The sequence below is a fragment of the Portunus trituberculatus genome, chromosome 40 (assembly GCF_017591435.1).
Source record: "Portunus trituberculatus isolate SZX2019 chromosome 40, ASM1759143v1, whole genome shotgun sequence".
Classification (NCBI taxonomy): domain Eukaryota; kingdom Metazoa; phylum Arthropoda; class Malacostraca; order Decapoda; family Portunidae; genus Portunus; species Portunus trituberculatus.
This window is the reverse complement of record NC_059294.1, coordinates 7,057,643-7,080,000: the sequence shown is the minus strand read 5'-3', so window position 1 is coordinate 7,080,000 and position 22,358 is coordinate 7,057,643. Positions and strand designations below refer to the sequence as shown.

The window sequence follows — 22,358 nt, the reverse complement described above, 5'->3', positions numbered from 1 at the left end:
GCCTAACGTGCAATTCAGATTTCCGTAGTTCTTGTTGGCTAACCCTGTCGGCTCTGTAAGGGGACTGGTATGTGGGTGGGCCTTTTTTTTATTCTTTTGTTGCCCTTGGCCTGTTTTCCTTTCTTACAAAAAGCGTTACGTTGATGGCAATAATCTTCTCTACGTTCCCTCTACACTACATGAATAAGACGGCGGCGCCATCCATCATCTGACTCGCCTCTCAAGTTCCTTCAGTTGGGCAAGGGACTGTTACCATTTTCTCTGTTGCTGACCTGTTTTCTTTGAAGCCAGCGGGACCAGCCGGAGAGAAAACGTGCATGTCCGTACAGAGAAAACGAATCTTTGTAGGCAGTCGCGGTGCTAAGGTGAACTATAGTAAGTTGTGCGCTCATGCTGCCGCTGCTCTTTGAAAGCACTACCATTTGGCCTGAGTAGTGGTAGTGGTTGTGGTAATAGTGGTCGTGGTGCTAATAGTAGTAGTAGTAGTAGTAGTAGTAGTAGTAGTAGTAGTAATAGTAGAAGTAGTAGTAGTAGTTGTTGTAATAGTAGCAGCAGTAGTAATATGTAGTATGTAGTGGTTGTTACAATAGTGACCTGTATTGTGGGTAGTTTTGTTCTTTCAACATGGCTATTTTTTCTTTCCATAGGTCATAGTGATGGCTCGTGTCCTTGTGAGTGTTCTGTCAATTAACCTATAATCTTTACCAAATAATCACGAAAATTCTGAAAACATCAAACTAAATCCCAAATAACTTCCACTATTGAACTGAAAAGATAAGACCCTGAAAGAGTTAAGGAAAAGCTGACCAGTAACCATATAGTAGCAGGAAGAAGAACGTACCAACAGTTACAAGAACAGTAGCAACCTCCTAGCAAACTCCTTCGTTTAAGAGAGAGGTTTGAAAACATTTACCCCTTCCTTTTGGCTGACTCCTTAGTACTTGCAAGGAGACTGGTAACGAAGTGGGCCTTTTTTCTTTGATTATCTTTCGTTGCTCTTGGCCAGCTTTTCTTCTTACATAAAAAAAAAAAAAAGTCTCAGCAATAACAGCAACATACAGTGACAACAACACGTGTATAATCCGTCGACAAGAACTACAACACCAAAAGTAATACCAAAACAACACCACTTGCACTTACTATGCCTCCCTCCTCGGCATCTTTTGAATCACTACACTTAGAAGCATCAGCCGCCACAGCTTTCCTCTGCCTAATCCACCTACCGCACCGTGCCGCCGGAAGCCCCACTCGTATCCACCTTAAGCGTTTACACCTGGCCGTGGCGACTTACACAGGGCACAGGTTATCCTCGCAAATATTTCCCCAAAAGGCATGGATGGGGTGCCTCGCTGTCTGAAGGGCTGGCGTAGATGCGACTAATGAAAGATGCGATTGGTTCACTTAAGTGTTTAGGATTTCAGTGCTCTCTTCGTGTTTTTTGTTTAATATTACGTGTTGGTGTTTAAATTGTGTTAAGGTGATATTGTGTATGTGGGTGTTTTTTTAAGAGGTATGGTGATATGTCTCTCTCTCTCTCTCTCTCTCTCTCTCTCTCTCTCTCTCTCTCTCTCTCTCTCTCTCTCTCTCTCTCTCTCTCTCTCTCTCTCTCTCTCTCTCTCTCTCTCTCTCTCTCTCTCTCTCTCTGTCTCGTATTCGGTAAGTTTGAAAAAGTATTAAGAAGTAGATTTTGAAATATTCTGGTTCATGTTTTGTTCTCGGTGATAAAGTTAAGCAGGACTCATAACAGACAACAATTTTAAAACGCTTCCAAGGCATCATCAAATTATATCATTTAGTGAAAGTCAAGTTCACATCCCTTATTTCCATCCAAGCCGATCCAATGTCTTCGCCTCTCCTTCTGTAGGTCATAAATCCAAGCTGATCTCTCTCTCTCTCTCTCTCTCTCTCTCTCTCTCTCTCTCTCTCTCTCTCTCTCTCTCTCTCTCTCTCTCTCTCTCTCTCTCTCTCTCTCTCTCTCTCTCTCTCTCTCTCTCTCTCTCTCTCTCTCTCTCTCTCTCTCTCTCTCTTATACCATGTCTCTCTTTCTCTCTTTCTCTCTCTCAAGTTCTGCCTATTGCAAAGTAAGTACTGTCGTCGCCGGTGTCGCGGTCCCGGCAGGTTGGCGCCAGGTGGGCCGCAACATTGCCGCAACTTGGTGCTTGGCGTCGAATTTGTGCTGGACTCCAAAAGTGACGCTGGGCGCCACCTGCACTGCCTGCTTGGCCTCAGTAGCCGCGGCAAGGCATGGTTGTCTCTTGTGGCGCTTTGTCGCAGCTCCATCGCAGCCGCCGCTTGCGCGTGAAGTACCCAGTGCATTTGTTTGTTTTACCCGCCTTTTAAGTGACATTTCCCCTGCAGTAAGAAAGGACCGTGTTTTGCAAACTGAAAGGTAGCGATATTTGCTGTGATGTTTTAGCATCTACGGTTGGTAGTTGTGTCTTTATATCTATAAGCCTTACGGTGCAACATTGTATTCGCTGTTTTAGTGACTGGTTTGTTTTTCTTGTTTTGATTTCTACAGTGTACTGCAGGCCGAAGGGCGAAAACAATAACTAGAGGCATATCCCTCGATTACCGCACTCAAGGGAACTCTTCAGACAACTTCACAATCAATCCCCGAACTTGGAGGAGCAGTCTTGGTGCAAATAATTAAATGCATCCTGGTGAGGAACACATTTGTGTTTACATGTAGGGTGAAAGTAGTTTTGTTTTGGTTTGTGTGCGGGAGTTGCGGGCCAGGAGTGCTACAGTGTCGTGCGGCGAACACGCGTCAGTCTACCCTTAAAAAAAAAGTCTTCCACAAGGATGCGGCGTTTGGCGCTGGCGTATAGATAGAAAAGATATTCAGCTTGGTGAAGAGGCAATCTTGAACAGCGAAGGACATTGAGGCAACATTTTAGACAAGTTGTGGTGGCGGCCGCTGAACACTCCTGGAAAGCGCGGGGGCCCAGGTGGGTGCGCGCGCGTCAGCTGATCGGCCCCGCCTGCCTATTGATTACACACTCTCCAAAATCAATAACTGAGCCCCTGGAGCTACGGCCCGTGTGTGTTGTGCTGCCAGGGTGTCGAACCGCGAGTGTAGAGTGTCTGCCACGCTATAAAAGTCTCAGTAAGCTTATAGTGTCACCGGAAGTGTTTGGTGGCCCACGAGAAGAGCGTGGCTAGTGGTCGTGGGAGTAGTGGTAGTGGTGGAGGCCTGTGGTGGTGGTGTGGGGTGCGGGAGCCCAGGGCCCCCCCCGACGACTCCTGCTGGTGTTGCTGCTGCTCCTCCGCCTGACCTCACTACCTCACACTGCCACCTGTTCACCTCCACCTCCCTTCAGCCCGTGCTCCCTCACATGCCCTGCCAGCGCCCACAGACCCGCTGTGTCCTACTCGCCGCAAGATTGAAAAGCAGTGAAAGGGGAAAGGGAGTGTTATGAAGAAGTAGATAACCCAGACGTGTGGCTCCCTGGCACAGTGCCAGCCCGGGCCAGGTGAGGCAGGTGAAGGCCCGCCGCCAGGTGCTCGGTGACGTCACTCGGGCAATAGGGTGAAGGAAAACAGGGTCAAGGTCAGTCTTCGTGAATTTCTCGATCTTGGGACATCAAACAAATATATGTGGATTCCGCGGAAGAGTCGCCGCCAAGGTGTGCATTCCAGTGGAGTTTTGTTTTTGTCACTATGCTGCCGCCAGCAGCTCGGGCTCAGTAGGAAAGCTGATTAAGGAATACTCTCGCTGAGCTAAACTCTGGAAATTGAACCAAGTTGTTTTCTTATGAATAAATTATATTAGAAGAGCAGTGTTGTCGTGGCCTTCGACCGGTGCTGGTGATGCAGTGTGGTGCGTGAGGCCCAGGCTGCCCTACGTCGACCCATCCCCGCTGACCAAATAACCGCCGCTGACCTGCTGACCCACAGCGCGCCAGGGCTCCCCTGGGTCCTGCCCCTGCTACAGGTGGTGCGGCAGAGCTCGGTGACCTGGCGGCTTCTGACCCTGGTGTGGGCGTGGCGTGCGGGCATCGTGGGTGTTTCGTGAGGGTGGTGAGGGGCGGGGCAGGGAGGGGGCGGGGCGGTAACATGGTGATCTCCGGCGCTTAGGCTAAGATGCACCGTGGCGCGATAGAGCCACTCACCATCCACGACCCTTCGACGCCCTACCACCGCCACCCAGACCTGCCCTCTCAGGTGAGTCCTTCACGCCCTTCCTGTTAACTGTAATCTCTCTTCCTGCCACAGATCCAGACGGCGGCACCATGCCAAGGCGCCACACAGGCTCAGTGGACCTTGGTGTTCATGACACCTTTAATGTATTATGAAAAAAATGTATGTGTACATTTATTTTATCTGTATTTCAGCTAGATAATGATTATTTTATTATTTTTCCACCGCGGACGGATGATAGATCTTTGATATATAATTTTGTGCATCCGCTGCTCTTTAGTGTGGAAGGAGTCCATTTAGCCGTTTCAGAAGTGATCCTCTCGGCCGGCTGACGTGCAGCCGAGATGGATTAGTTTTCCTGGACGCAGAAGGTCAAAGGAGAAGTGTGTGTGTGTGTATGTGTATGTGTGTGTGTGTGTATGTGTGCACGAGAGAGAGAGAGAGAGAGAGAGAGAGAGAGAGAGAGAGAGAGAGAGAGAGAGAGAGAGAGAGAATGCCAGCACTTTCGTCTTTAAAAGAAAATTTTGCTGCCGCCCATCGCAGACTCAAATCTGTTGCTGCTGCGGAGGACAAACAAAGCAGCTGCCTCTGAGCGCGGCGCACCACGGCTTGCGCTGCTTCAGATTAGTTTCCTTGTGGCACATTTAACAGCAAACGATTCATCAATGCCACCATCACCATCGTTAACAGTGGTGGATTCCCTGGCCTCCCAGAACCATTACCCGAACACCTGCTCGTACTCGTCACCATCACCGTCCCCGCCAGACACAGTACGTACTGAGTCTTGTCCTTTAAGACACCCAGAACATCCCCCAACCCTGCTTCTTCGCTGCTTCCCATTTCCCATCCTAAGATCTTTATTCCCAGTCTCATCCCACAGCATCGTTCTCTCAGCTATCCTGGGCTCCGTCCCCTCCCCTCTCTCACCCTTACTTTAATGCTCTTCCTTTCTCAGCCTCACCCTGACCCTCCCCCTCCCCGGCAAAAACTTGCATAACGTGGGAGGAGACAAACGAAGCCACAAACGTGCATTTAACGAAAGGAAAAAAAATAGGTCGGTTATGAATGAAGCAACAGGTCCGCCGCCTCCCCTCCACATCCCCCCCTTGAAGCCGGGGATCCATCGGCTTATTATGAGTGATTCTCCTCCTCCCTTCGCCGAGTTCTCCCCCTCTGGCCGCTCCAACACACTCCACGAATCCCGACCAAACTCCTCGTGTGAGATTCAGGTCAATATATGCTAATTTGACTCGCTCGGGCGGTGAAATATAGTTGTAAAACTCGTGATGTCGTTAGCGAGGGCCGAGGTATTGGTGTGGTGTTCGCAGTGCTGTACTCTAAGTTTTCTCTCTTCTCGTTGGAGGACGCCGGGCAGATACAACTGAAAAGTTTTCTCAAGTTTCCTGTTCGCTATTGTCGAGGTCAGATTGTGTCCGCTTTACTCGTTACTGCCTCGCTGCGTCATTGCCTCTATAGCCGCTCATAAGAATTCAAAGTTTTTGATAACAAGACAAATATTAGGCGTCAGGTGGAGCATCTGTCCCAGCCTGCCATTCCGTGCCGGGCTGCAGCTGGCGTCCTTCTCCTCGCCAGGCAGGTAGCCTCACTCGGTGAGCACGCCGGTCACCAGACCTCGAGGTTCCCTTAAATACATCGTTCAGAGATCCATGTGTGTGAGAAGTACTAATTAGGATTCGGCCCACCGGTATTCCTCACGACGCGCATCTAGAGGCCACAGTCACCTGTCTGGTCCAGCCCTTGACCCACCGGATCATATGGAGTGTGACCTAATTTAACCATAACCCTACCCACCCTCCTCTCAACTACTTGACCTCCCTGTTGAACCTCAGTCGACTTTGATGAAGAGGAATAAGGCGAGAGTGGGAGTGGCGGAGGCGGCGGGGGAGGCGGAGGTGGAGATGGAGGCGGAGGATTACGATTATGATGTAACCGAGGCGAGGAGAGGCGCGGCTTTGAGGGGCGGACGGTGATGAATGGTGCGTGATGAGTGCAGCAAGAGGGACGAGTGGCGCCGCTCAGGGGAAACACACGGGTCATGAGGGTCCAAACTCTCATATTAGGAACAAAACCTACTTCCTTATTGATTTGATGGTGAAGTACACGACAAAAGTTATGTATGACTCCTTCACTGATCCTTTCTCCCGTAATCGCTGTGTTTGAGTGGGTGGTGTCCTCAGAAGGTGCATCCTCGGAGTGTGTATTGTGTGCCGTGCGTTGCCTTGCGCCTCACGTGAGTTGGCAGCATCTGGTGGGCTTCACACGTGACTGGCTCCTGTAACTCTGCTGTAGGTATGCCTTCATTACAGACGCATTACTCCACCCTTGTTTTGGTGTGGCTCAATGACTCCCACTGTTAAGCATGCCCCGGGCTAACGCATTCACATGTATTTTTATTTTATTTATGATTTTTTTTGTCATGGCCAGAGGTTTGCTGTGTACATGCCTGGCAGTACTTAAATGTTCGCCTTCACCTTATAAAAGACACCTGGCCCTCATTCCTCAGGCCAGGTGTAAGTCCCATGCGCATCACTAAACTCACTTTTTATATACGTATATGTGTCTACCGGTGTGTTGAGAGCCACAGATCCTGAGATGTTGGGCGTTCCCTCTCTGTGTCCAGCATAGCGCCTCCCACCGGCATATGGATGTCCCCATGCTTACAGACGAACACTCGTTACTCTACATGCTGATGTCTACATGGAAAGAGTCCTCACACACACACACACACACACACACACACACACACACACACACACACACACACACACACACACACACACACACACACACACACACACACACACACACACACACACACACACAGAAAGTCTTATCCTTGTTGTTAAATTAAGAACAAGGGTAAAAGGGGAAACCTGTTAATGTGATACAACTAGGGACACACCACCTGCCCTGCACCCACGCACACTCACCCGCCCACCCACCAGCTTACTCACACACACTAAGAAACACGTATCTTTAGTACTAAATTAAGAAATGATTACTAATTCGTATTAAGTTAGAATAAGTAAGCACGCACGCACACACGCACGCATCCGTATACACACACACACACACACACACACACACACACACACACACACACACACACACACACACACACACACACACACACACACACACGGAGAAACAAGCATCAATAGTTTTACATTGATAAGAAAATCAACAATTGGATTAGGAAACAAACACTCACACAGCTTTCCAACCAACCCACCTGCACTGATTTACCCACCCATGCCTTCCCACCCACCCTTCAGCCCACCCACTTCCACCCAGTAACTCAGCCCATTACCAAACACACACACACACACACACACACACACACACACACACACACACACACACACACACACACACACACACACACACAGCATGCTTCACTCGCTGTGCTGCTGGTAACCCTGGTCTTGCCCGCCACAGGTTGGTGGGGGTCGTGTGCGAGGCAAGAAGAAGCACAAGGCTTCCGATGGCAGCTTCTCTGATTCCTCCACCACTACCAGCTTCATAAGACAGGTAACGCTTCCTCACGCTTGGTGCACGCTACCTCTCCCGCCCCACACTGCCCAGGAGCCACCACACCTCTGCCTTCACGCTTTCCTTGCAGGTCTTGCCTCTCCCTGGGTGCTCACTGGCAGATTTCTTCACCCCTGTTCTCCTCCACTAAGGCTCCTGAGTTGTGTGTTTATGTGTGTCGGCATGTTGGCCATTGTAGATGTGTTCCATGTGTTTGGTGATTTGTGTGTGTGTGTGTGTGTGTGTGTGTGTGTGTGTGTGTGTGTGTGTGTGTGGGTGGGTGTGTGAATTTTGTTTTTCGAACAGCAATCGTCACGTCTTATTTCCAGCCTGTGTATAATGTTATCGTTCTCCATGTACATGTATGTCTCTTGCAGTGTCCGTCTATTTGTTTTCCATTTTGATGCCGAAATGTTTTTCATGTTCGCGTTACAGTGTCCGTCTTGAAAGCTCTCCTTGCCTCGGGGCGCTCTGCAGCATACTGTATTTGTTTTTTGCGCAACCACTCATTGTCTAGTATTTAAGATATCTGTGTACTAATGAATGTTTACTGATATATATATATATATATATATATATATATATATATATATATATATATATATATATATATATATATATATATATATATATATATATATATATATATATATATATATATATATATATATATATATATATATATATATATATATATATATATATATATATATATATATATATATATGTAATATGATGTATGTAATGTTGAATTACTGACTGCTCAAAATGCAAGCGACTCTTTTCCCGAGAGCCGTCAGTCGCTGCAGACGGGATGGTCGGGGCAACAGGAAGTGCTGGAGTAAGAGTTTGGACATCGTCTACCTGGCCAAGTGTTGCATCACGTCGTGGGTCATGTCTGTTCTGTACACACTCACCGCCATGCCGGAATGAAGCCAGACTGTGGGGACTCGAAAGCAACAAAGATTAGAGTTTTGAGGAATGCCACAGCAGGCCTCCTTTCATCTGAGGAGCAGGGGAACTAAGGGTTCAGCCGGGAGGGACGGCTGGCTTCCTTCACTCAGGATGCGGCCACCGCGCAACAGGTCGTGGGTGGGAAAGGAGGGTATACGATGCCGTTTTCTCCTTGAAGGGGCTGTCTGCTTTGGTTTTGGAGTGTGGGCGGCCATTACTGCCCCGGTCAGGGTCGGTGGTTTGCAGATATTACACACGTCATAAAGTTTCCTTCGCTGCTTGACTTACCCATTCTTTGGCTGACGCAGGACTTTCCTCATTGCCCTCAACCCTTGGTTAACATTCTTACTGATTTGCGGCGACACCTCGGCTGGGAGCAGCGCGTTAACATTCTCTACGGCCCGCGGTACTGTATAATTCCCTTCAGTGTGCAATTTTGGGTCTAAAAGTACCGCGGGTCGTAACGAGGAGCTCGGGATTAGGCCTGGAGAAGGTACACTGGGATGCCAAATTTATCGGCCGGCTGGTCGGTGCTGCGGAAGATGGAACAACCTAATGGGTTTGCTGCCGGTTGAAAAATCCATTTTTTTATTTTAATTTTTTTTTTTAATCCTACGCCATTTTCACTATTTGCAAAGAAATGTGCTTGGGTCACATCTTCCAGCTGTGAAGGTCGGGCAGGGGGTGGGCAAGGGGCGTCCTTCACTGACACTGATCACTTACTCGCTTCAACGCTCAACGGAAAAAATAAAGAGAGAGAAAGAAAAAAAAATCCCTATCCTAGTTTCCTGTCCCATCAGTTTTGAACACCTGTCTCTTCCTCGACCACCACCATCACCACTGCCCACAGAATAATGGGAATAGCGGCGTGGGGTGATACGAGGTGTGAGTGTGGTGGTCTGACTCTGTTTAGCATATCGCCAGGTGAAAACTACCTTGATGCAAGAAAATACATGATAGTGGCTCGGCGAGGGGCGCGCTGCATACTGAGCAGTGGGACGGAGGGTTAAAATACCAACATTGCACACGCGTATATCATTTCGAAATAATCTACTAATCCCGGTGAATAATGTGGAAGGTCAGAGTAATAGTAGTAGCAGTGTGGAGGTGATCGAAAGTTTTCAAGGACTCTCACCCTTCCAACCCTTACCTGTCTCGCCCCTTCCTTGTCTTTCCTTGATCCCTCCCTTCCTCTCCCCCACCCCATATTCCCTCCCGTCCCTGTCCACCGCCTCTAACCTCTCAAGCCTTATATGTCACGTGTTATTTGACGGCAGAATACCTGGCTGCGTGTCACTGGATCGCTGGTTAATTTGGAGCCTTGCGGGGTATCTCATTAGCCAGGGAACTGACTGAGGGTTACGCGGGAAAAACGAACCAAGGTAAAGATCATACTGTGAGGAAAAGAGGCAGTGCTAAGGCGCTCACGTAACCACCCTTCCATCTGTGCCTCAATCAGCGGTCTCATTTCAGAGTCACACTTTGCTGCTCCAAACACCGGGCTTGATTATTTGTGATGAACTATAAGACAGTGGAGGAGTATAAATTATCATGATTTTATGTCAGCGTTGAGGTGTTTATGTTACTCTTTTAGTAAATAAGGGAGATGTGTCTGTGGAATGAGTTGAATCATACATCCGAGAACGAGTGACGGTAGAGAGCTGGGGATGGGGGGGAAGGTGGAGAGCTATGGTAGAGGAGCTGTCACCACGTGGATGTCCCTTCCTCTGTGTGTGTTGGGGGAATGTGGAGAGGGTCGAGTGGAAGTAAACGGGTAGAAGAGTAGGAGTCGGAGGAGGAGGAGGAGGGTAGCGCTGTGTAGGACCCAAGAATGCAAGGAGGCAGGATGTTGTGCGTCAGGCCGGAGTAGTGATAAGGTTTTGTTGTTGAGCAGCGCCACCAAAAGCCCCGGTGTTTTGTTCCAGGGCGGGTGAGACGGCAGTGACGGCCGGTATAGAGTAATGGTCTGTTTAGTGTCTCCCTCCAGAGTGATTAGTTATGCATGGAAACATTATTACGTTAAGAAGGGTTATATTACTGGTGGATTTTTTTCTTTTACTTTTTTGCTAATGAGGTCGGCAGGTAGGACGGTGGGCAATACGGTGAGGTGGGCAGGTGGTGGCCAAGGGTGGTAGGTAAGGACGGTGGGTAGGTCGTGGGCAGAAGGATAGGCAAGAGTGTGGGGGTGAAGCAGGTTCTGATACAGCGGCCTCGGGGTGAGGGAAGGGACTAGGTAATAAAATTTGGCACAAGGATTAGTAAACCAACAACATGAGGTTATAAAATGTGGCCACAACCTGGCCTAGGTCTCTCTCTCTCTCTCTCTCTCTCTCTCTCTCTCTCTCTCTCTCTCTCTCTCTCTCTCTCTCTCTCTCTCTCTCTCTCTCTCTCTCTCTCTCTCTCTCTCTCTCTCTCTCTCTCTCTCTCTCTCTCTCTCTCTCTCTCTCTCTCTCTCTCTCATAATATTCGAATGTGCATCTGAGTGGTTAAGTATAGGTTGATGTAAACAGAAGTCATCTATAAGAATTGCTTTCACGGCAGCAGCAGCAGCAGCAGCAGCAGCAGGAGTGGCTGCGGCAGTCCGCCTCACCGCCACCGGCGTTCTCCTTCAATTATTGATTTCTAAGCTTTGTGTTTTCACTCAGGAAATCTCGTCGAGATTCCACTGGCCACAAAAAAGCGGATAATGAGACGTTACACACCAATTATTCCGCATATGCAAGGGATTAATTCGCGCTTGGCAATCCATATATTGGTATGGAGGGATAGGACCCGCCTGCCGGGGTACGAGAACTTCCACGCCAGCGTCCCGGGAGCTGCTGCCGCGTGTGAGGCTCGCTGTCTTCTCTTTCATTATGAGAAAATGACACGTCTGTTTTCAGCTGCCTGTAGTAGTGCCGTGTGTGTGGAGGGAAGGGGGCGCCGCGTAAAGGGGGCACTACAGGTTATTGGGGAACCCCGCGTGGCAAGAGTGATGCTGGTAAAGGGTTAGGTGACCGGCTTAGGCCTTAGATCAAGTTGCCGAAAAACTCCAGATTCCCGCCACGAGCCCCTCCCCGCCGAGTTGTTCCAGTCGTCGCTCTACATACCACGTCCCTCACTTTACACTAGACTGACCCACGGCAGGAGGATAGTCGGTGGGCGAGGCGGCGGCGGTGGCGAGGCAGATGAAGGTGGCGGTGACGGGCTGGCTGTGGGGTGCAGGGTGTGGTGAGGGAGAGAGTGACATAGGCCTCGTTCGGACACCTTCTGTCCTCTTGGTCGCTTGGAAAACCCTCTCCTTGAGACCCTTTGAACATGTCCCTCACACACACACACACACACACACACACACACACACACACACACACACACACACACACACACACACACACACACACACACACACACACACACACACACACACACACACACACACACATACGGCAGACCCTCACGTAATAGTGGTTCACGATAGCTGGAGTCTGTTATTTTGGGATCATTTGTATTGAGTAATGTATTCATCTCAACTTAGACTACCGCGCCAGTACACGGACCAGAAGAAGAAAGGATAGAGGAAAGGGAAAGGATAAAGGGAAGGGAAGAGAAGGGTAAGGAAGGGAAGGGAAGGGTAACTGAGCACAGACAGCACGGTGTACCTTGCCAGATAACACAGGAATATTTCGTTTTTATCGGTGGTGGAGAACGAGGGAGTGACAGTAGAGACGGAGCGACTGACAGAAACAGCAGGCCTATTCTCTCTCTCTCTCTCTCTCTCTCTCTCTCTCTCTCTCTCTCTCTCTCTCTCTCTCTCTCTCTCTCTCTCTCTCTCTCTCTCTCTCTCTCTCTCTCTCTCTCTCTCTCTCTCTCTCTCTCACACACACACACACACACACACACACACACACACACACACACACACACACACACACACACACACACACATTTGGCCGGTAGCTCAGTGGTTAGAGCGCTGGCTTCACAAGCCAGAGGACCGGGGTTCGATTCCCCGGCCGGGTGGAGATATTTGGGTGTGTCTCCTTTCACGTGTAGCAGTGAGTAGGTACGGGATGTAAATCGAGGAGTTGTGACCTTGTTGTCCCGGTGTGTGGTGTGTGCCTGGTCTCAGGCCTATCCGAAGATCGGAAATAATGAGCTCTGAGCTCGTTCCGTAGGGTAACGTCTGGCTGTCTCGTTAGAGACTGCAGCAGATCATACAGTGAAACACACAATGCTTAGTGTAATGGTTAGCGCGCTCGGCTTACAACCGAGAGGGTCCGGGTACGAATCCCGGAAAGCGGCGAGGCAAATGGGCAAGCCTCTTAATGTGTAGCCCCTGTTCACCTAACAGTAAATAGGTACGGGATATAACTCGATGGGTTGTGGCCTCGCTTTCCCGGTGTGTGGAGTGTGTTGTGGTCTCAGTCCTACCCGAAGATCGGTCTATGAGCTTTGAGCTCGCTCCGTAATGGGAAAGGCTGGCTTGGTGACCAGTAGGCGACCGTGGTGAATTACACACACACACACACACACACACACACACACACACACACACACACACACACACACACACACACACACACACACACACACACACACACTTTTTTCAGTCTCACTTTACCTATTGTTCCATCCTTCTCCTTGCACGCTTCTTCCACTCCTTCTCTTGGTCCTGTGTTTTTCTTTGTTACTGGCGTGTGTGTGTGTGTGTGTGTGTGTGTGTGTGTGTGTGTGTGTGTGTGTGTGTGTGTGTGTGTGTGTGTGTGTGTGTGTGTGTCTTCACTGCGAGTCTAATGGAGTTTTCTCTGAAGGCGAAGGGGGACAAAATGTGGACACAGAGAAGAATGTCCTGAAGTGACGCTGTTCCAGGAGACGACGAGGGTCAGGACAGTTCAGGAGAAAGGAAAAGGAAGAGAAAGAGGAGGAAGATGAGGAGGAAGAAGAAGAGAATTGAAAGCGAGACAGTATAGGAAAGGAATGAAGATGGAATTAACACAGAGAAGGAGGATTGCAAAGTAGTCAGGAGTGATGAATGGAAGGTGAGAGGTGTGGGAGAGGCTGCAGGGTGGAGGGTGGGTATGAAGCGGGTTCGGGGGTGGCAGGATGGCGGGTCTTTGCGGGGCGGGCCATGCAAAAATTACGAGGAGGAAAGTTTGGGTGGGAAGGCTAAGTTAAGACTGGTTGAGAATCTGCCGGAGGGTGAGAAATAATCTAATTTAAAACCTTAGCGCTGAGAGAGAGAGAGAGAGAGAGAGAGAGAGAGAGAGAGAGGGGAGTGAGGGGATACATTCACCTCTAAACACCCTGAGGGGAAGTTAGCAAGTTACCTGTCTTTCTCTCCCCTCTCTCTCTCTCTCTCTCTCTCTCTCTCTCTCTCTCTCTCTCTCTCTCTCTCTCTCTCTCTCTCTCTCTCTCTCTCTCTCTCTCTCTCTCTCTCACCCTCTCTTTCTTCTCCCGTTCTCTCGCCTTCCCACCTGCAGCCATCATTCTTGCCTCTTAAAATTGGGGTGTCCTTGTCCTTCGCTAGCTACTGAACTCCTCAAGGCGTCTTCTCCTTTTCTTTGCCTTTCCCTTCACTTTCTATCCCGGTCATTCATTCTCTTCACACTCTTTGCTACTCCTTACTTCGACCTCTCACAGTCCTTTCCTTACTCTCACTGTCTATAATTTTCTTACTATCACATCTCAACATATACACTTAAACACACACTCACCTCACTCCTCCAGGTTGGTCACCGTGTTTAGCAAGGAACACCTGAGACTTACTTGTGTGTATTTGCCTTTTGGCGTCACCTGGGACTCACCTGTCGGGAGAAAATTATATTAGAAGGAGGGTTTGCAACTGTAGAATGTAAGGTTGACTTATGTACTTTGTCGTGACTGACTTAGGATGCTGAGGATGTAAACGTGTAAATGTGTTTGAGTGATTATGCAATGGGTATGCTAATATGCAGGGTGAGAACGTGCGGTTTGGATGTTAATGAGCGGTATATCAATGTGTTTATATGCCTTTTGATTTGTCTATTTATTTTTTCATCTATTTTTCTATCCGTCTATCTAGTAAATTTGTGTATCTATCTATCGGTTTATGTATGTATGTATGTATGTATGTATGTATGTATGTATGTATCTACCTATCTATCTGTCTGTCTATCTATCTATCTATCTATCTATCTATCTACCTGTCTATCCATCTATCTATCTATCTATCTATCTATCTATCTATCTATCTATCTATCTATCTATCTATCTATCTATCTATCTATCTATCTATCTATCTATCTATCTATCTATCTATCAGTTAATCAATCTATCTATCTATCTACCTGTCTATCCATCTATCTATCTATTTTGAGTGTGGTGTAATTGTTGCGGGGACTTTAATGCTCATCCACATGGTACATTCTCATTCATATACTAAAAAATTCTATAATCATGTTTTCAAGTATTTTTTTCGTCTTCCACGCTTGCGATAAATTCGTCCTTTGAACGTAAAAATGCCTCAGTTGTACCGACTTTCTCTCCTCCATGAATAGGATAAAGGTTTTTCTGCTCCGCCTCTCAGCGTTTCTCGCCCCCCGCACTGCCCCATAGAAGTGTTAGGGACATGCAGCTTCAGCCCCTTCACCATACACGCCTTTGACTTCATCCCAAGCGCAAAAGTTCCATAGCACTAATCAGACCGTGACATTTTTTTATTCGCTTCAAAGGGCGGACCGTACTGTTACCTCAATGCCTTCCCAAATCTTACCCTTAGCTTCCAGAGACCAGCAAAACCCAGGCATTACATGTATATCCCAGCACCCTCTCCACTCAGACCTCGTTACTGCTCCGGAATACCAATCAGCATCAATTAATTCTTATATGTTTGAATGCCACGGAAGACAGACAGTTCATTCTTCACCGGGTTTTGTTAAGTCCACCCGAGGCTCGCATATGTTACACAGTTTCTTCTTGGTCGTCCTTGATCCTTTAATCGCTGTCTGTCGGTGCTTTGTCTCTTCATGTGGTGATTACATGATCCTGTTCTGCTCCTTCCCCAGCCACAATCCGGCCGCTCCTCTCACTTACGCACCAGCCACACAACACTTAACTTTTGGCCTCTCTCCTATTTGGACCGGACTCCCGAGACCCGGTGACCCCCCAAAGCCTCCAAAACAACGTCCCTTGTCAATCGATTATAGACTCGGTTCTATACACACATTCTCTCTCTCTCTCTCTCTCTCTCTCTCTCTCTCTCTCTCTCTCTCTCTCTCTCTCTCTCTCTCTCTCTCTCTCTCTCTCACACCTGGCCTTCTTCCACCTGTGAAAAAAATCGCTTTCCGGCTCCTGACGCCTCAAAATTGCACTGTCCCTCTACTGTGCCGCGACGCCCCTGGCCTGTCTTTTGGGCCTCGGCGCCCTTTGTGGAGCAAGTATGTGTGTGTGTGTGTGTGTGTGTGTGTGTGTGTGTGTGTGTGTGTGTGTGTGTGTGTGTGTGTGTATGTGTGTCGATGGAGCGGCGCAGGGAGGAGCGGTGCGTGGAGGGACTGTGAGATGCTGAGCAGGAGTGAAATTTCCATCATGTCGGTCTGTCCTCCTTAAGTATCAATATTCATAGCCTCCAGTAGCTCCTCGCCGACCCCTCACCGGCGGCAGGCGAGGCGGGAGTGGGTATTGTCCTTGCTCGGCCCATCAGCCCACCTGCTGTCTAATCCACTTTTTTCATTGCTCATTAGACACTGGGGTTGCAGGATCCCTCTGTATTGTCTCCCGTTTATAGTGTGGCAATGGAGCACATCCAGGTATACTGTGTAGCGGCCTTGGCAGTGGCCCGGGGTGTTCGGTGCAGTGAGAACCTGTACAGAAAACCGCGTCTCAGTTCACTCTGTCACCCATGCCAGCGCGACGGCTGTTAATGCCCAGGGCGGGGGTGCGCCTCCTGGAGCTGGTCGTCGCCTACCGGTAAGTTTTTATAGCCAGAACAACCACCGCGGGACTGAAAGTCAAGAAGCCGCTCGATTCTGTTACCGACGCTTAACACATACGCATTGTGAGGACATGAAGATCCCTCCTTCCTGCCTCCCTCGGCGTTGTGCAGGCCGTCACGCCGCCCCAATACTGAGGGCCTCAACCGCCGGCCCAACAAAAGAGAGGCGGCATGCCGGCCGTAATCCAAGCGGTGATAAAAAAGTGCGTCATTTGCCTTATAAGTGAAGGGGTGCGGAGGCCTAGCTCGACTGCCGCCCGCCTGCACTTTTTGCTAGTCCTTCCCGTCGGCAGCAAGACGTCACCCCGCTATTGCCACTCACCTCACGCACCGCCACATTTTTACTTCAATGGAACCTCCACTTGGGTGATGCACAGAAACAAGCTGAAGGTCCCGCGGGCGTGGAGGTGCGGCGAGGTGCAGGTCTTGGGAGTCTTAGCGGGGCTCATGCTGGATTGTGATAGAAATGATAAATACTAATAGGCAGAATGTAGGCCTCGAGAACCCCACTGACAATGACGCCAATATCGACGAGCATTCTCTTACGCCTACTCAAGCTTACCCTCCTCCTCCTCCTCCTCCTCCTCCTCCTCCTCCTCCTCCGTCTCATCTCCTTTCCTTTCTCTCCGCTCTTTCTTGTCTTCCTCTTCCCCTTCCCTCATCATTTCTCCTAACTATGGTTTTCGGTGACATTTGTTTATTGTATCTATAAAATAATATTCATCGCTTTGTGTGTGTGTGTGTGTGTGTGTGTGTGTGTGTGTGTGTGTGTGTGTGTGTGTGTGTGTGTGTGTGTGTGTGTGTGTAACAGTAACACGTATCACTGTCCCGTCACAATTACCTTTTGAGTCTCACACCAGATTAGTCTTTTCATTCCTCCCTCCCTTTTTGGCTACCTCGACCCTCCCCAATCCCCGCACCGGGCGCTTGTGTCGCCTGTCCGGGCATTCACGGACCCGCTCCCGGAACTCTGAAAAAAAATCTTGACAGGTGTTCTCTTCTCATGACACCTGTCCCAAAACCACTCCCTTCTCTCCCCCTCTCCCTAGTACCTCCCGACTGTGCCTTTAGCTTTCTCTCACCCTCTCTCACCTTGCTCCTCCTGCTCCTTCACCTCCCTTAGGCGCATGTCCCGTCACGCTCTGTCTCCCTCCAGCGTGAGTCTTGCGTAACCCTCCGTGCATAACCTCGCCTGACCTGCATGCCTCCTCACATTTCTTTCCTCCGCCGTGGGAAAGTAGCATCGGTGTATACGTGAGAGTAAAACGTCTTTGTCGAGCGTCGGTTCATAGGGGCGATTATCTAGTGAAGGTCAGTTGTGTTACTTTGTGTACAGGTAACAGGAGTAAAAACAGGCTATTATTTGGGTGTTTTGTGGCCAGTGGTATAGTGTGGGTACCTGGCTTTTCAGGGGTGGCGTGAGATTGAGTGTGTGTGTGTGTGTGTGTGTGTGTGTGTGTGTGTGTGTGTGTGTGGAGGATGCGTTTAAATATTCAGTGTCATGGATTGGATTGGGTAACGTGATGTATGAGTGTGTCAGGGCAGTGATGGGTGTTCTTTCTCTAAGTGTCCACCTCCAGGTTAGTGAAGGTTGTGGCGGCATCTCTAACCTGTACATTTAATAACTGAACCATTTCCACGTTTTCATCTTTCCTTCCTCCTCCTTTATCATTCATTTGTCACAATGTGTACTGTCCCTGAACATTTCTCATATGCTGCCCTGTCCTCTCGTCCTTCCTCCTTCGACTTTCTCCTTGTATTCTTATCCTCTTGATTTGTACCTTTTCTCCATTCATACTCTTTACAGATTCTTCCAAAAAGGTACTTGATATATTCTTTTAGGACACCAGCACCTTCAGATCAGCACTGTCATCTCAGTTTAATCTCGTGGTGCTACGGGGAATGATTATCAGAACCTTAAGTGATTGGCGTGTTTGCCTGCCCGCCAGCCGTACGGTCACTCCTCTGCGGTGTGCTCTCGCTTTGGTACCGCCGGCGTGGCAATTGCACCTCAATTCACCTCAACTGCAGAACGCTCAATTTTCCTGACGACGAGGAGTCATGCAGGCAGCCTCTTTGTAGCGGCACCCTCGACATGCACTGAGGGATTCGCCAGATTTACAGGTTTGCTCCATTGACTTCTGATCGCTAGGTACTCTCATATTATAGTCCTGTGTGTGTGTGTGTGTGTGTGTGTGTGTGTGTGTGTGTGTGTGTGTGTGTGTGTGTGTGTGCGCTTCCTGGAAATGACTCTGTGCACTATCATTACCGCGGGTGCCCAACATTCCCCTCCCTCTCACCAGTCATACACTCAGGTCTCGTCGCGGAGCACTCCAGAGTTAGCCTGGCCGGACAGGTGCCGCTCAAGTGTTCTTTTAAGTTCAGCAAATCACCTCCACTGCCCGGCCCACGGTCATGTTCTCACGCAGGTAATGGGCACTTGTCAAACCTCCGCACCCTCCCCCCTGGCTCCTCCCCCAGGCTGGCGGGTGGTGGGATTGGGTGAGATTGCTCGCTCAAGGTGTTAAGGTGTTATTGTCCCGCTTCCTCAATTCTAAGCACTCCTCTGTAATCAATTCCTTGGAATCCTTTGAAGCCTTTAATACAGAGCGTCAGTGCGCTGCAGCGATGTAGTGGAGCAGAGGGAAGGTTAGGGCGTCTGACAACGACGACTGCTGCTGCTGCTGGTTGGCACCCGCGAGGCTCAAGTGCTTGTGGCAGATTTCCGGAGTGACTGAAGTGGCACTCATTCGGTACCACTTTCGTGGTGACAGTCTTCACTTCATGGTACTAGAGAGATAGGAAAACTTCCCAACAAAGCGTATCAAGCAATTCTATACCAAAACATTCTTGTCTGCCTTTAACTATAAGTTTCCTTTTTATTTTCATTTTATGCATACTTGCTTAAGAACTATGAATAAACTGTGGCTTCATGCAAGCACCAACACGCTGTGGTGTTGCACCAGGTGACCCGAAGGTCACCTGCTAGAACGTGGCTCTCGCCTGCCTAGGCCTCTCTCTTAATTAATCTCTTAATATTGAATTATCAACGTCTACCGCGAACAGGTTGGTTAGTTTTTATGATGCTTAGAGGTCAACATCCTGCCTACCAACACGGCCAGGCCTACTCGCCCTCAACACACACACACACACACACACACACACACACACACACACACACACACACACACACACACACACACACACACACACACACACACACACACACACACAGGACAACTCCCTCACAGCATCTTGCACATTTACTGCTTCCCAGGAATTTTATCTCTGAGTTTATTGGGAAGATCTACCTCGCCTTGGTATTGAGCGGTACCTTCTCCCCTCCTTCCCCAACTCCTCCCTCCTCCCTCGCCTCTCTCCACTCCCGGCCGCCGCCCCCACCGCCCTCACCCGCCCTGATGGTGTGGTGGTCAAACGGATTATGTGGTGGCGACGGTCATGGTGATGGTGGAGGGCGAGGATACCTTTTTTACGCTGATCCCTTCACCTTGTCTTCCTCCTCATACTTTCTCTCTCTCTCTCTCTCTCTCTCTCTCTCTCTCTCTCTCTCTCTCTCTCTCTCTCTCTCTCTCTCTCTCTCGCTCTCGCTACGCCTACCTTCTCTCGACTCTTCTTGTTTGCATTCCTGGAAATTACTCTCTTGACCTGCCGTGACCCTGAGTGTTTTTCAACGTCACTTAACCCTGAGAGATTTTCACTGTAAATTTTAGATAACTGGCAAAAAATGGTCCATGGGGAGGCTCTGAGAGGGTGGCGGCGGGACGCGACTCTTGTAAGTAGTGGTGAGGGCTGAGACTGAGGAAGAGGAAGAGATGTGATGTGTGGGTGTGTGAGGTGGTGTGGCTGTCATGCAGGTAGTATTTGGCTGGTTCCTCCTCTGTTTTTCTCTGTTTCTTTCTGTTTCTCTCTCTCTCTCTCTCTCTCTCTCTCTCTCTCTCTCTCTCTCTCTCTCTCTCTCTCTCTCTCTCTCTCTCTCTCTCTCTCTCTCTCTCTCTCTCTCTTTCTCTTTCTCTCTCTCTCTCTCTCTCTCTCTCTCTCTCTCTCTCTCTCTCTCTCTCTCTCTCTCTCTCTCTCTCTCTCTCTCTCTCTCTCTCTCTCTCTCTCTCTCTCTCTCTCTCTCTCTCTCGTTTATGTCCGTCTGGTTTGAGTATCTTATTTTTTCAAGTTAATTTTGATCTTTTTTTTTATCATAAATATCATTATCATCATCATCATCATCATCATCATCATCATCATCATCATCATTATTATTAGTTATTTCGTTGTTTTTGTTGTTTTTGTTATTATTGTTGTTATTGTTGTTGTTATTATTATTATTATTATTATTATTATTATTATTATTATTATTATTATTATTATTATTATTATCATTATTATTATTATTATTTTTATAGTTTTTGTTCCTGTTTTTCTTCCGCAGCCACCGTCACTGTCTTCATCATCGTACACATTTCCCTTCCTCACCTTCATCTGCCTCAGCCTTCGTATCCTCTTCCTCTCTTTCATCCAAGCTTCTCGGCCTCCTCCTTCCCTCCCTCCCTCCACCTTGCCTCTCCTTCCCCCGTCCCTCCCTCAGCACTTTTGCCTTTTCCCATTAACCCTTTTCACTCCTTGCCACTCCCCGCCCCTTACCTCGATACCTGTTGGAGGAAGGGCCGGATGGAGCGGCAGGGGAAGATGAGAGGTAGTGAGAGGGGCAGGGACAGGGATAGGGGTAAGTGAAGGGTGAAGGGGCATGAAGGGGGAAGGAAGATGGTATATGCGTCATGTCGTCTGGTTGGACAGTAATAAATTCCCCTACTGACGAGAATGTCTGTCATGACGGCCGACGAGGCGGGCCGGCTGAGCGTCGCCCCGTAATGATGCTTGTTTTTATGTGGCTTTGACCCGTCCAGCAGCACTGATACACAGGCCAGATACCTGATTTTTTTGTGCTGGATTCCTAATGTGTTTCCTTCGTTACTGAGGGAGGGGCGTGGGCTCGGTGCCCGGGGATGGCGGCGCCGCGCCCTTAAGGCTAAGCCGTGCTGTGTGCTGCCTAATGGAAATAAGAACTGCCTGGTTGTAAACGCCCATTATGGGGCGTCCACCTTTTTGCCTCAGCTTATCAAGAGAGGCCATAGTGACGCACCTGCCGCGGCTTGCACCAGGCAGGTGAGTGGGGTGAGTCAGCAGGTAGCTTGGCGGCGCGGCGGCGCTGCAAGGGTCAGCACAACGCGTCACCGGGGAGCCGTTGAGCAAGCGTAAACAGATTATCTCTTCATTAACATACGGTTGACCATGAAAACAGGCAAAAAATATCCCAGTATGCTGAGAGAGAGAGAGAGAGAGAGAGAGAGAAAGAAAAAAAGGCGACCTGCCGCGGCCACAGGCAAAAACTTGCCACCACGCCGGTTTAGGTTTTTGTTAGTCACCTGTGATGCTCTGAGGGCGGCGCGCGGCGTCCGACTGGCCCGCGGTGCTTTCTTATAGGGCGCCGCCCCCAGTGTGGTAGGCCTTCTGACCATCTTCCCAGCCCTCCAACAATTGTGGTAAGCAGTTTTTATTTACACATTCAGACACTTTTATTCAATGCGGCGAGTTCAAGCGTACTCTTCCCTTCACGGCCGAGGACGGGCAGGTGTACCTGTGTACCTGTCCCTCATCTCCCCCACCTGCCACCCTCCCGCTGACGGAAAGAAAAATTGCCTTGATATTTATCTGACATAATAATGTTAGAATTATCCCCTTTTAGAACCGT

General features: G+C 49.1%; 2 protein-coding genes across 4 annotated transcripts in view; one reads left to right on the top strand and one right to left on the bottom strand.

Moving 5' to 3' along the window:
• The window catches only part of LOC123516175 (protein abrupt-like), a 238,935-nt gene that overhangs the window by 173,401 nt on the left and 43,176 nt on the right, over positions 1–22,358 (bottom strand). The window lies entirely within an intron of this gene.
• The window catches only part of LOC123516173 (voltage-dependent L-type calcium channel subunit beta-1-like), a 190,434-nt gene continuing 172,118 nt past the window's right edge, over positions 4,043–22,358 (top strand). The window contains exons 1-2 of one of the 2 annotated variants that reach the window (XM_045275349.1): positions 4,043–4,167; positions 7,603–7,695. In XM_045275349.1, coding sequence (XP_045131284.1) covers positions 4,087–4,167; positions 7,603–7,695 — 174 coding nt within the window. In that variant the 5' untranslated portion in view covers positions 4,043–4,086. The remainder of the gene's footprint in view (positions 4,168–7,602; positions 7,696–22,358) is intronic. The other variant, XM_045275355.1, reaches the window with a different exon arrangement.